Source organism: Vulpes lagopus, chromosome 22, assembly GCF_018345385.1.
Source record: "Vulpes lagopus strain Blue_001 chromosome 22, ASM1834538v1, whole genome shotgun sequence".
NCBI classification, from domain to species: domain Eukaryota; kingdom Metazoa; phylum Chordata; class Mammalia; order Carnivora; family Canidae; genus Vulpes; species Vulpes lagopus.
In genome coordinates, this window is record NC_054845.1 from 9966674 (window position 1) to 9978781 (window position 12108).

General features: G+C 41.6%; 1 protein-coding gene across 1 annotated transcript in view; it reads left to right on the plus strand.

The window, feature by feature from the left end:
• Positions 1–12108, plus strand: part of LOC121480828 (aldehyde oxidase 2) — a 73479-nt gene that overhangs the window by 32016 nt on the left and 29355 nt on the right. The window contains exons 15-21 of the mRNA XM_041737742.1: positions 307–403; positions 855–979; positions 1896–2029; positions 4020–4107; positions 6343–6429; positions 6641–6832; positions 9207–9434. Coding sequence (XP_041593676.1) covers positions 307–403; positions 855–979; positions 1896–2029; positions 4020–4107; positions 6343–6429; positions 6641–6832; positions 9207–9434 — 951 coding nt within the window. The remainder of the gene's footprint in view (positions 1–306; positions 404–854; positions 980–1895; positions 2030–4019; positions 4108–6342; positions 6430–6640; positions 6833–9206; positions 9435–12108) is intronic.

Consider the following 12108-nt stretch of genomic DNA (forward strand, 5'->3'; position numbering starts at 1 on the left):
GTTCCCTGGACATCCACACTGAAAATGAGAAAAGAGTGTTTATCATCCTGAGCCATCATAGCATCCTCAGATCTCTATTCTTGACATTTCTCTAAGGCTTCCTGTTGGTTTTCCCTGCAGTCTAGAAGACATCTTTCTGACATCTCTGCCACGAGCCCACTACTCTAGTACTCCCTGGCTTGATGACTCCCTTCATGGCTATTCTAGGGAGTTTACTGGCCTTTGATTAAGAAAAAAAAAAAAATACCATTGGAAGAAAAAATTTTTAAAAAGTGGTTTGTGTGGTGTTTTTTCCCTATCATTTAGGATGCCATAAAGCACAACTCATTCCTATGTCCTGAAAAAAAACTTGAACAAGGAAATATTGAGGAGGCATTTGAAAAAGTTGATCAAATTGTTGAAGGTAAGCATATTTAATAGAATCTTTGCACAATTCTATTCCAAAGCAGACATTGAGAGCATGTGATTTCCTCTCAGAAAGGGCATCCTTAAAGGTTCAGCTCTTTTGCCAAATTTCTCTTTTATCTCTTCCTCTCAAATTGCAAGTGTGTGTGTGTATTGCCCTTAGAGATTAGGGGATAGGGAGCAACAGAATATATAGAAGAAAAATCCCTAGCACTTTATGATTAGTCAAGGACAGGGGAATAGACCCAGACATTTTCAACTTGTTATCTAAAACTATAGCCTCAGAAACAGACTGCCCTCGGTTGCCACAGGACAAATGCCTGATCCATCAGTTCTTTGGTCAGAACAAATCCAGACTGGTCAGTCCACATCTTATTTGTGAATTCCCCAATATGGTAGTTTCCAACTAGCACACACTTTCAAGAATTTCCCTACCTTGCACTTAACAGGAGAGGTCCATGTTGGAGGACAGGAACATTTTTACATGGAAACACAAAGAGTGCTTGTTATTCCGAAGGCGGAGGACAAAGAACTGGACATTTATGTGTCAACACAGGATCCAACTCACGTACAGGTGAGGTCCAGGATCGCCCTGGCCTTCCCAACCTCCTGATCCCATCGATGGCCTTCAGTCCCCAGAGCTTCACAGTTGGCAGCCATTTTACCTGTAGAAACGTGATGTCCAGGTACTGGCCATCAGTGGAGCAACTAAGAAAACAGAACCCTTTTATTTTTTCTGGTCTTATCAGGTAAATAAAAGAACAGTCGAGGTGAAGGGGATTAAGAGGCACTAATGATGAGCCCCGAGTAATGTATCGAATTGTTGAATCACTATATTGTACACCTGAAACTAACAGAACACTGTATGTTAACTACACTGGAATTAAAATTAGATAAAATAAATTTAATTTTAAAAAAAAGAACAGTCACCGTGACTTCAGATTTAAAGACTACATTCATTTGCAACATGCTCAAACGAGTTCTACAATTGGATAACAACACTAAATTATATCTGTAACTTGATTTTTCTCTAAAGTAACCATTACAGATAACCTTTGGAGTAAACATATCACTTTATAGCACACTTTCATTTCCCAGTCAGGAAGTGCTCTAGGTTTTAGCTGCAAACATCTTCTTTAGCAACTTGTCAGGAGTTTGCTGATTTTCACCTTGTTGGGACTTGAGGTCTAGGCGTTTGCTATGATTCCAGCTTCTGACAGGAATCCAGGATTCAGAAAGTTTCCCTTCTGGAAAATACCATTTTTCTGCTGGAATGGCTGTTCTGTAAGATTAACGATGTTTATGAACTGAATAGAGCTCCGCAAGGCCGATTTAGACTTGTTTTTTGGGGGTTTTTTTGTTTGTTTTTTGTTTTTTGTTTTTTGTTTTTCCTGACAGCAGGTGTGGATGAATATTGCTGTGGTATTTCAGAAAACAAAAGGCTTCTTTGCCATTTCTTGTAAAACTTTTCCATTATCCAACTTTTACAGAAAACAGTGTCCTCTACTTTAAGCATCCCCATCAACAGGATCACCTGTCACGTCAAACGGGTAGGTGGAGGTTTTGGAGGGAAAGTAGGAAGACCAGCTGTATTTGGAGCTATTGCAGCTGTGGGCGCTATCAAGTAAGTGCACTTGGGGATACAAGAGGGTGTAAAATGTACAGAGCTAAGGGTAAATCAGCAGACCGAGAGTCACTTGGGTGCTGTCATAAGCATCTGGGTGTCCTTGGGCAATTCAGGCTCCTGTCTCTTTTTCTTTATAATTATAGATATAATACCCACCCTCCTAGAGTTATTGGAAAAGTCAAATGTACATAGGACTTCACATAGGCTCATTTGCTATAAAAAGGAAAAGTGATGTCATTAGTTAAATAGCTCCAAGGCTGAGGCTGCCCTGTCCTTGAGCTTCAGGGAAGGTGACCCATTTAGGAGTGGAACAAGTACCCTGCCCAAGTGGAAGCCAAAGGAGTGGCTCCTCCCCCACATTTCCTTACTACTCTAACTGCAGACAGGGTGGATTAAGGAAAGAAAGGCTCCCACCCTCTGCCCCTCTGCACCTGGGAAGGGCTGGCTATTCAATGTTTGCTTAATGACAGATGACATCCTCAAAAAAAGTTCCCAGACTAACCTCAACCGCAAGGCTTGCTCCTTTGCTGTTCTTGCTGTTCAAGTTGCTGGCTTTTCTGTTCCTTGTTCATTTTCTATGGCTGTTTCTCAGTGGTAACAAATACTGTCAGAGCCCCAATCAGCCTGCAAAGTTCAAAGATCCTCCTTCCTTTGAGAGAGTCTGTGTAATTCAAAGCTAGGTCCCAAAACACTCAGATGTATGTCTTGTTCTGCAATGAGAGGTGGGAAATCACAAAATCTGAATCCTATCTCCAGTTCTCTCCATTATGAACCTCTCTATTTACACCCACCAAGTACCAGCAAGGGATCAGTTCATCATTCTCCCACCAGGCTTTGTGCCTTTAAGACCTCCCAAGCATTGCTGCACAGTTAGAATCATCTGGAGAGTATTTAAATCGCAATGCCTAGGCTGCCCCATACCAATCCATCCAGGTCAGTACATTTAAAACTATCCCAGTGTTCTAAGTGTGGGAACCAAATGCCTTAGGCTACAACCCTACCTTAGCACACATCTGGCATGCATTAAGTAATCTAATCCCCAGAGCAGGGTTCCCAAACTGTTGAAAATAAGACTATTGCAGGCTCATAGAAATTCCTGCCTCCCCATCCCAGACCCACCAAATCAGAATCACCAGGGGGTGGACCCAGAAACTTTATATTTAACTCATGCTCCAGGTAGTCTTCACCATTAAAACAAAACAAAACAAAACAAGTTTTGTGCCAGAATTGTAGTTTTCAACATGTACCTGAAAATACTTGCATAAGAATCACTGAGAATAATGACAATTCTGGGGCACCTCCCTAACGTACTGAATGAAACTCCTAGTGCTAAGGCTCAGGAATCTGCATTTTTACCTAAAAACCAGATGATTCTTTTGTACTCCAAAGAGTATGGAACCTCCACCCTAGAGATACAGAAAAGCTAAATCTCTGACTATCCAAGGGCCCAATGGGGCCAATATGATAGCATTCATGGGTAGAAATGAAGACACTAAACCATCAGACTAAGGACAAGTCCTTGGCCTTGTTTTTGCAGTTGTGTTAAGTTTGCATTTATCTATTTGTACGCTTTCTCTTTTGTCCCATGTGGTAGGGATATGCAAAATGACTAGATCTGGGTGAGCATCAAATCTGAAGCCATTAGAATACAAGTTAACTGCCATGTGGCATTAATCACTTTAGCTAGATCTCCAACCACTAAGTTATAGGCTAAGAGACAGTAGTAATTTGGTCACATATTAATTCAGATCAGTGCCTACCTCATTGTATGTTCTCAAGGAATATATATGGGATGGATGGATAGTTAAATGAATGGTTGGATAAATGGGTGGGAGAATGAATGGAGGATGGATGGGTAGAAAGGTAGATAGATGGGTGGGTAGATAGTTAAATGAGAGGATGAATAAATGGGTGAGTGGATACAGAGGGATGAATAGGGGAATGGATGGGTGGAATGGGTGGAGAATGTAAGATTTATTTTCTTTAGAACTGGTCGTCCCATTCGTCTTGTTCTTGATCGTGAAGATGATATGTTAATAACTGGGGGAAGGCACCCATTATTTGGAAAATATAAAGTGAGTATTAAAGATGAAATTACTAAACTACCTCATTTTATCTGAGTGGTTTTAACATTTTCTATTATTTTGATTTTGCTAAATTCTAAAAACAATTATCTTATCTAAAATATTAAATGAAAAAGTTGTGCATTTAAATACTCAAATTTTATAAGGAACTTTTAGTAAATCTAGTGTAGATTATAAAGAAATCGAATGATAAAAATACAATTTTAAATTATAAAAACATTATTGAAGGAATAAGATTTTCACTAGCAGTTCCTCAAAGATAAAAAAAGCTACAAGCACTTGTTATACCAAAACTTCTTGACTATAAAAATATTTTGCAGTAGAAATGTTTAGACACAATTTTACCATTTTAACTACAAAATCATTTTTACAAGTGTTCCCACCTAGTTGTTATGAAAGTGTCCCAAAAGATCTTTGCAAATAGGAAGATAAGAACTCACTAATGAAATAATTTTAAATTGTTTTATTTTTTTATTTTTATTTATTTATGATAGTCACACACAGAGAGAGAGAGAGAGGCAGAGACACAGGCAGAGGGAAAAACAGGCTCCATGCACCAGGAGCCCAATGTGGGATTCGATCCCGGGTCTCCAGGATCGCACCCTGGGCCAAAGGCAGGCACCAAACCGCTGCGCCACCCAGGGATCCCCAAATGATTTTAAATTGTTTTAAACCATGCTCATTGCATTTTATGCAACCATGGCATAAATACCATTAAAAATACTGTTAACATTGGGCAGCCCCGGTGGCTCAGCAGTTTAGTGCCACCATCAGCCCAGGGTGTGATCCTGGAGACCTGGGATTGAGTCCCATGTCGGGCTCCCTGCATGGAGCCTGGTTCTCCCTCTGCCTGTGTCTCTGCCTCTGTGTGTGTGTGTGTGTCTCTCATGAATAAATAAGTTTTTTTTTTTTAAAAAAGAATTCTCTCTGCTACCTTATTTGTTATACGGTTTTGCTTAGCAATTCTTCATGAAAAGTCACAGGTAAACTTCCACCCTGCATTTGTCAAAATTACCATAAATTCTGAGTTTGTGGGGTTTTCTACATGTGCTAAGTGCTCTGCTTTGTTATCCAACATGTCCATAGATGATAATAGTCATATAGTTGTGCCCATTTGTTGGGAACAAAGAGACCAGGGCCGATCCTTTTCTGGTAGGACTACAACAGGAAGTGGAAAATTTTCAATCTGAGCTGTGCAGACCAACAGGTCTAGATGAGCCACAAAGGAGTGGCAACTTCAGAAAAACACAAGGTGCTTCTTTGAGTCCCAATAAGAACAGCAGCACTAGCTCACCTTTATTCCATCCTTAATCAATCACAAAGCCTCAGCTCTCTAAAATAAGAACAGCAGTTCTCATGTCCATTCTCCAGCCTCAGCTTCCAAGGCTTTCCCATAACGAGATCCACTGTGATTCATTCCCATGCACTCTGGAATTCCAGAGACTTCCATAAGAAAGAGAAGCTACAGACTAAATTATAAGGAAAACTAGTAAAAAGTGAAGGAGATTTGGGGTACCTGGGTGGTTGAGTCAATTAAGCATCTGACTTTGGTTCAGGTCATGATCTCAGGGTCCCGGGATTGAGCCCCCAGGATGAGCCCCTGTCAGACTCCTCACTCAGCAGGAGTCTGCTTCTCCATCTCCCTCTGCCCCTCTCCCTACTCATGCATGCTCTCTCTCTCTCTCTCTCTCTCTCTCTCTGTCTCCCATAAATAAATAAAATCTTTAAAAAAAATGAAGGAAACTCTTCCAGAAATTAGGAAGAAGAAGGTAGCAATCATATACCAGGAGGCAAGGAAGGACTTTGGAATTCCATACTGACTGAGATCAGAAAATGACACTTTGAAAGGAAGGACTCAGCAAAATTCAGGTCAGAAGGGGTCTTTGTCAGCAGAGCACTGAGATACAAGGGGACAGCCAGGTGTGGCAAAGCACCACACAAACAAGAGCAGAGTCTGTCTTCAGTCCCACCGAATCGTAGAGATGGGCTGTGACTTAAACTTGGCATATAATTTTTTTTTAATTTTATTTATTTATTCATGACGGAGAGAGAGAGAGGCAGACAGAGGGAGAAGCAGGCTCCATGCAGGGAGCCTGACATGGGACTCGATCCCAGGTCTCCAGGATCACACCCCAGGCAGAAGGCGGCGCTAAACCACTGGGCCACCAGGGCTGCCGGGCATATAAATTTTAAACAGATCATAAAATGTCCTTCATTTGGTGACAGGTGGGATTCATGAACAACGGGCGAATCAAAGTTCTAGACATTGAGTGCTTCATTAATGGAGGATGCATGCTGGATGAATCTGAGCAGGTATGTGCATCAGAAACCAGCAACATCCTTAATGGATGTTAAGGATTCTATTAACATTCCTTCTATTGAAGGAAGAATTTCCAGATGAGTCTTTATGGAATATATTTCTTCAAGTACTTACTCAAGTTCCACAAGAAGACTCTGTACTTGACTTTTACAGGGAAAAAAAACCATATTGTCCAATATATTTTAATACCTCCTTTCCCTTTAGGTAACAGAATTTCTTATATTGAAGCTGGAAAATGCATATAAAATCCGTAACCTCAGGTTCCGGGGTCGTGCATGCATGACAAATTTACCATCTAATACGGCCTTTCGAGGATTTGGCTTCCCACAAGGAACCCTGATAACAGAATCTTGCATCACAGCTGTGGCAGCCAAGTGTGGCCTTCTGCCAGAAAAGGTAAGGTTGTAATCAAGGTCATAACCAATGTTGTTAAAGAAGCAGATGAGGTAGGGAACTAGCTACCCAAGGAAAGATCCTAGAAGAACCACTCAAATCAGCCCTAAATCAGATTTCAAGATAAATTAAGTGCTACCCAAAAGAAATGACTTTTCACTATCTTCCTACTTCCTTATGCAAACAACTTTCTGTTCCTTTCTTTCTTTTTTCTAACTTGTACAAAAATACTCTTTTTAAAATTCTAACCACATTGAGGTAAGTAAAGTAAAAAGTGAACATCCCCTTTTCCATCCCATCATCCCTATTGGTCAAGAGTAGCTACTGTGAATGGTTCTATGTTTATTGTTCCAGCCTTCTGTATTCATACACACATACGTAAACATGGATGTATTATATTTATATATATATATATATGTATATATATATATATATAGAGAGAGAGAGAGAGAGAGAATTATTTACCAAAATGGGACCATGATAAGCATATTATTCTTCACTTTACTTTTTCTACTTGACAGTAGGCTGTGGCCATCTTCCTGTGTCAGTAGAATGACCCACTTCATTCTTTTTCATAACTGAATAGTATTATGTAATATGGACTTACTGTAATTTGTTTAGCCACTCTACTATTGATACACATTTATGTTGTTACACAGTTTTGGCTATTAAAATGATGTTGCAAGAAACATCTTGGTACAGAAATACCAAAATATAGATGTATTTTTGCCTTATTGTCTATCTCTGTACAATAAATTTATAGAAGTGAAATTGCCAGTACACTTGAAAACTTTTGAGAGATACACTGCCAAAAGAATACCCTCCAAGAATATTATTTTGTACAGTATCCTAGAAGGTGCACAGCATATACAGGATGCTAAGCCAGAGAGAGGCAGACAGACACTGGCAATTGAGATAATTATTAATAACACCTTTCTAGCCTTCACACATTTCAATTAGACCCTACCCTACTTTTTACACTTCTCTTCCCTGTTTCCTCTGAATAGTCCCTCTGCTCTAGAGAGCACACAGTATATTGCCCTTTGAACCCCTTTGCCCCTAAGTTCAACAGAAAGGACCACCAGGTTTATGATTGTCAGGGTACTTCCTATGCACAAGAAAACACCTACATATTGTACAATGAAGATAATAATTATCCTAAGAGAAGTCACATAAAGTGTTCTGTGTGTACAAAGGAGAAACACATCACTTTGACTTGTGGGGAGGAGAGTCAGGAATAACTTTCTGGAGAAGATAACACTTAAAGATAGGCCTTGAAGAATAATGGGCACAGATAATGGGAAGGTAATCTAGGCAAATGGAATGGCTCCAACAAGGAGAGGCAATCTTTTTGTGGTTCAGTTTCCTTATCTGTAAAACAAGGACGATGTGACTCACTACACAGAGTTCCTGCAAGAATCAAATGAGTTAGCACTTGTTGAAACATTTGTTTTCATAAACTGGATAGTATTATTCCAATGTTACTTCTGAGAATAATTCTTTTATTGTTACTAGAGTGAAATGGGGAGAATGAAGACTTCCTGGGCATGTCTCAGTAGCTGAGATATGGCAGCAATACTATTCCTCTTTGGCAGAACCAATCTTCAGTTAGGACAGTAAATCCTTGCTTTTTTTTTTTTAAGATTTTATTTATGTATTCATGACAGCCACAGAGAGAGAAAGAGAGGCAGAGACACAGGCAGAGGGAGAAAGAAGCAGGCTCCATGCAGGGAGCCTGACGTGAGACTCGATCCCGAGTCTCCAGGATCATACCCCGGGGTGAAGGCAGCGCCAAACCTCTGGGCCATCAGGGCTGCCCTAAATCCTTGCTTTTATATACAATATACCAACTCTTTTTTTTATCCTCTGAATCTTATAGGAAAAAAGGAGTATCTGCTTCCCTCACCCCTACAGCCTACTGCCCTCCAGGGACCAGTTACTACCATTACCCTCTACTTTCAAGAGGGAAAAACCCTATTAGTACATTGAAGAAGAGATAGGAAATAACTCCCATTATTTTTTTTTTTAAAGATTTTATCTATTTGAGAGAGAGCACAAGTCGGGAATGGAAAGGAGGTGAGGGGCAGAGAAAGAGGGAGAAACAGACTCCCTGAGCAACAGGGAGCCACCAGGGAGCTCAGTCCCAGGACCCTGAGATCATCACCCAAGCCGGAGGCAAATGCTTAACCAACTAAGCCACCCAGGCACCCCTAACTCCCTTATTTTTGCAAAAGCACATGCTGTTCAAAGAAAGAAGAAACACCCTGTCTTCTCCCCACCAAAGTTTGTGTTTTAATGGGGAAGCTTTTCAAGTCTCTTTTTTACAGTCAGTTTCTGTCTTACTGTAACCATCAACTCAACTGCTCACCCATTTCAGATTAGGGAGAAAAACATGTACAAAACAGTTGATAAGACCATCTACAAACAAGCGTTCAGCCCTGAGACCCTGATAAGATGTTGGAATGAGTGTCTGGACAAGTCTTCCTTTCACAGCAGAAGAATGCAAGTGGAAGAGTTTAACAAGAAGAATTATTGGAAGAAGAAAGGCATTGCAATCGTCCCCATGAAGTTTTCAGTTGGCTTTGCTGCAACAAGCTATCATCAGGTAAGGCGCTCCTATGTGGTAAATAACCCTCAGGTCAGATGCACTTCTAGCCATAACAGCTCCTGTTGACTCTGGGAGAGTGTCACATTTTCCAGGTACCGAGCCCCTTCCTCCCCCAGCACCTGGGAGAAATGTAAAGAACTCTCCTGAGCAGAGTAACCACATCTGTAAGCACGTTCAACACAGCGCAGTAGAAAACATGTCTCAGTGGCAGAAAATGGCATCAGCAGGCAGGCTGCCAGCATAACTGCCAGGTCACAGCAGCGTGACCACGACCACTACCCTACCCCACCCCGAACCTTCCCTATCCCAAAGGGAACAAGAGCCCACAAGGCCTGTGGTGCTGAGCTCTCTGAGCCCAGAGGTTATGGCTTGGGCAGGAAATGGGCCTCACCTGGTCTGTGCCCCAGACACCTCAGCTCTCTTCGGTGCCTGAAAGTCTAGCATGTTGTCCTGACAAGCTGGCTGTTTCCAGCCACCTCTCCCAGGCATCTGTGTCAATTCTAAAGGGAAAATGGAGGCACATGGTCCAAAAATCCTTCCGGGTAGATCTGCCAAAGGAAGAGGCCCCATCCAGAAGGGGGCAGGAAAAATAGCAAATAGATGAGTCCATTAAATAACATAAGACTGGTACAGACAAGTGTTCCTAGCAATCCCAACAGGTCATATATAGGAATGCTGTTTAGAAACCTGGGAAATGTTATTGCCTCCCCATTATTGTCCACCAGAAGCAGAGGCTCCACAACTGGAAAAATCTTGTATATATTAGGTCTCCCTTGTATATATACCATTGAAAGCATTTTTCCACTTATACCCAACTACAAGCAGCCAATAGACACACACACATACACACATCACAAAAGCTGCCCTGTCCAAGGAAATCTTTCTTAGGGAATAAAGCAGATGCCCCAAAACCCTAAGCAACTAGAGTCAGGTAGACTTGAGAAATTCCTTAGCCCTGCCACTTACTCACTGTGTAATATTAAGCAAGTCATTTAACCTCTCTGAGTCTCGGCTTCCTCAATAATAAAATAAGAGTAATAACCCTTTCTCCTAGGATTGATGAGGATTCAACAAGCTAAGAAACAAACGTAAAGCACTTGGCAGGGTTCCTGGAGCACTATATAGTTAGATCTCTCTCCCCCAGAGATCTCAGACACACCTCTCAGGGCTGTGGCTACTCCTACAGGCAGGATAAGACTCCCTGGCCGCCTGAGTCACACTCCTATTCAGATCCAGCATGCCCATTCAATACAGAGGTGCGGAAAGGTTAACCGTTATACCTACGAGCCTGAACTAACTCAGCAGCTAGAGCATAAATGATTCTAGATATCCACCTGTGTGGTTTTTTTTCTCTGACACAAAATGTGTTTTTTCTGCACCGATCCTCCAACACCAACTAAGCCTGCAGCAATTCAGTTCAATTCTGACACTAAAGTTAGTGTTAAAGTTAACCCCAAGTTAGCACAGATCCCACAGATCAAGGGCTAGTTTCACAAGACTGCCTCCATTTCAGATACCAGCAAAAGTGAGGTGCCCAAACTATTCACACTTCTGCCCAGGCAACTACAAATTCAGGGGTTTCGACTATCCACCTCCCTTAGGTGTAATAATTTGCTAAAATGACTCACAGAGCCCAGGAAAGCACTTTACTTACTGTTGGTACTAGTTTGTTATAAAGGATACTACCCATGAACATCCACATGGAAGAGATGGGCAAGGTATGTGAGAGGGAGTGTGGGGCTGTCATGCCCTTCCCCTCTAGCTTGCCAACCCAGAAGCTACCTGAACCCTGTTGTTTCTGAGTTTTATGAAGGTTTCATTACATAGGCACAGTTGATTAAGTCATTGGCCATTGATGGTTGAACTCAATCTCTAGTCCCTCTCCCCTCCCTGAAAGTCAGAGGGTGGGGCTGAAAGCTGGAACCCTCTAACCATGTGGTTCGTTTTTTCTGGCAACAATCCCCAGTCCCCAGGAGCTGTCTAAGCTCCTCCCAAGAATTATCTGAACAGCAGACAAAAGACAGTAAATTCCCAGGGTTTTAGGACCACTGTGCCAAAAATCAGGGACAAAGACCATAGATTTATTTTTTATTTTTTATTTTTTATTATACAACACTTCCCTTCATGTGATGGCTGCCCCTCACCTAAACCACAGTCTACTCTCTACCATCATCTATGGGAGCCAACTTCTCACCTCGACATGCGCACACACACACACAAACACACACAAACACACACAAATCCTTAAATCAAGCAATGACTTTAAAGCTCTATTTGGAAGGTCTCCAGCTTCTTCCCAGAGTTCCAAATTGATGCACCCAAGAATCACCAGGCTAGGAGTTGAAATGTGTAATTTCAGGGCAGCTGATGACTCACAAAGCTGGAATACCTACTCTTCAAACTAGGCATGGGTAGCATTGTCAGAGGGAGTCAAAAGGCCCATGATGATAAATATTGTCACTAGCATCTGAAGCCTGGCTGCCCCAAAGCTCCTCCAAGCCACTCTGAGCCTCCAGGCATCTCCAGACAGAATAAACTGAAGTCCTAATTCCTCCTCCTTCTCCTCCTCCCCCTCTTGGAATGAAAACTACCACATTTCCATTTGTCCAGTTCAACAAATACTTATTTAGTGTCTCTGTGAGTCAGACTTGCTCTGACTTCTCTACAGGAC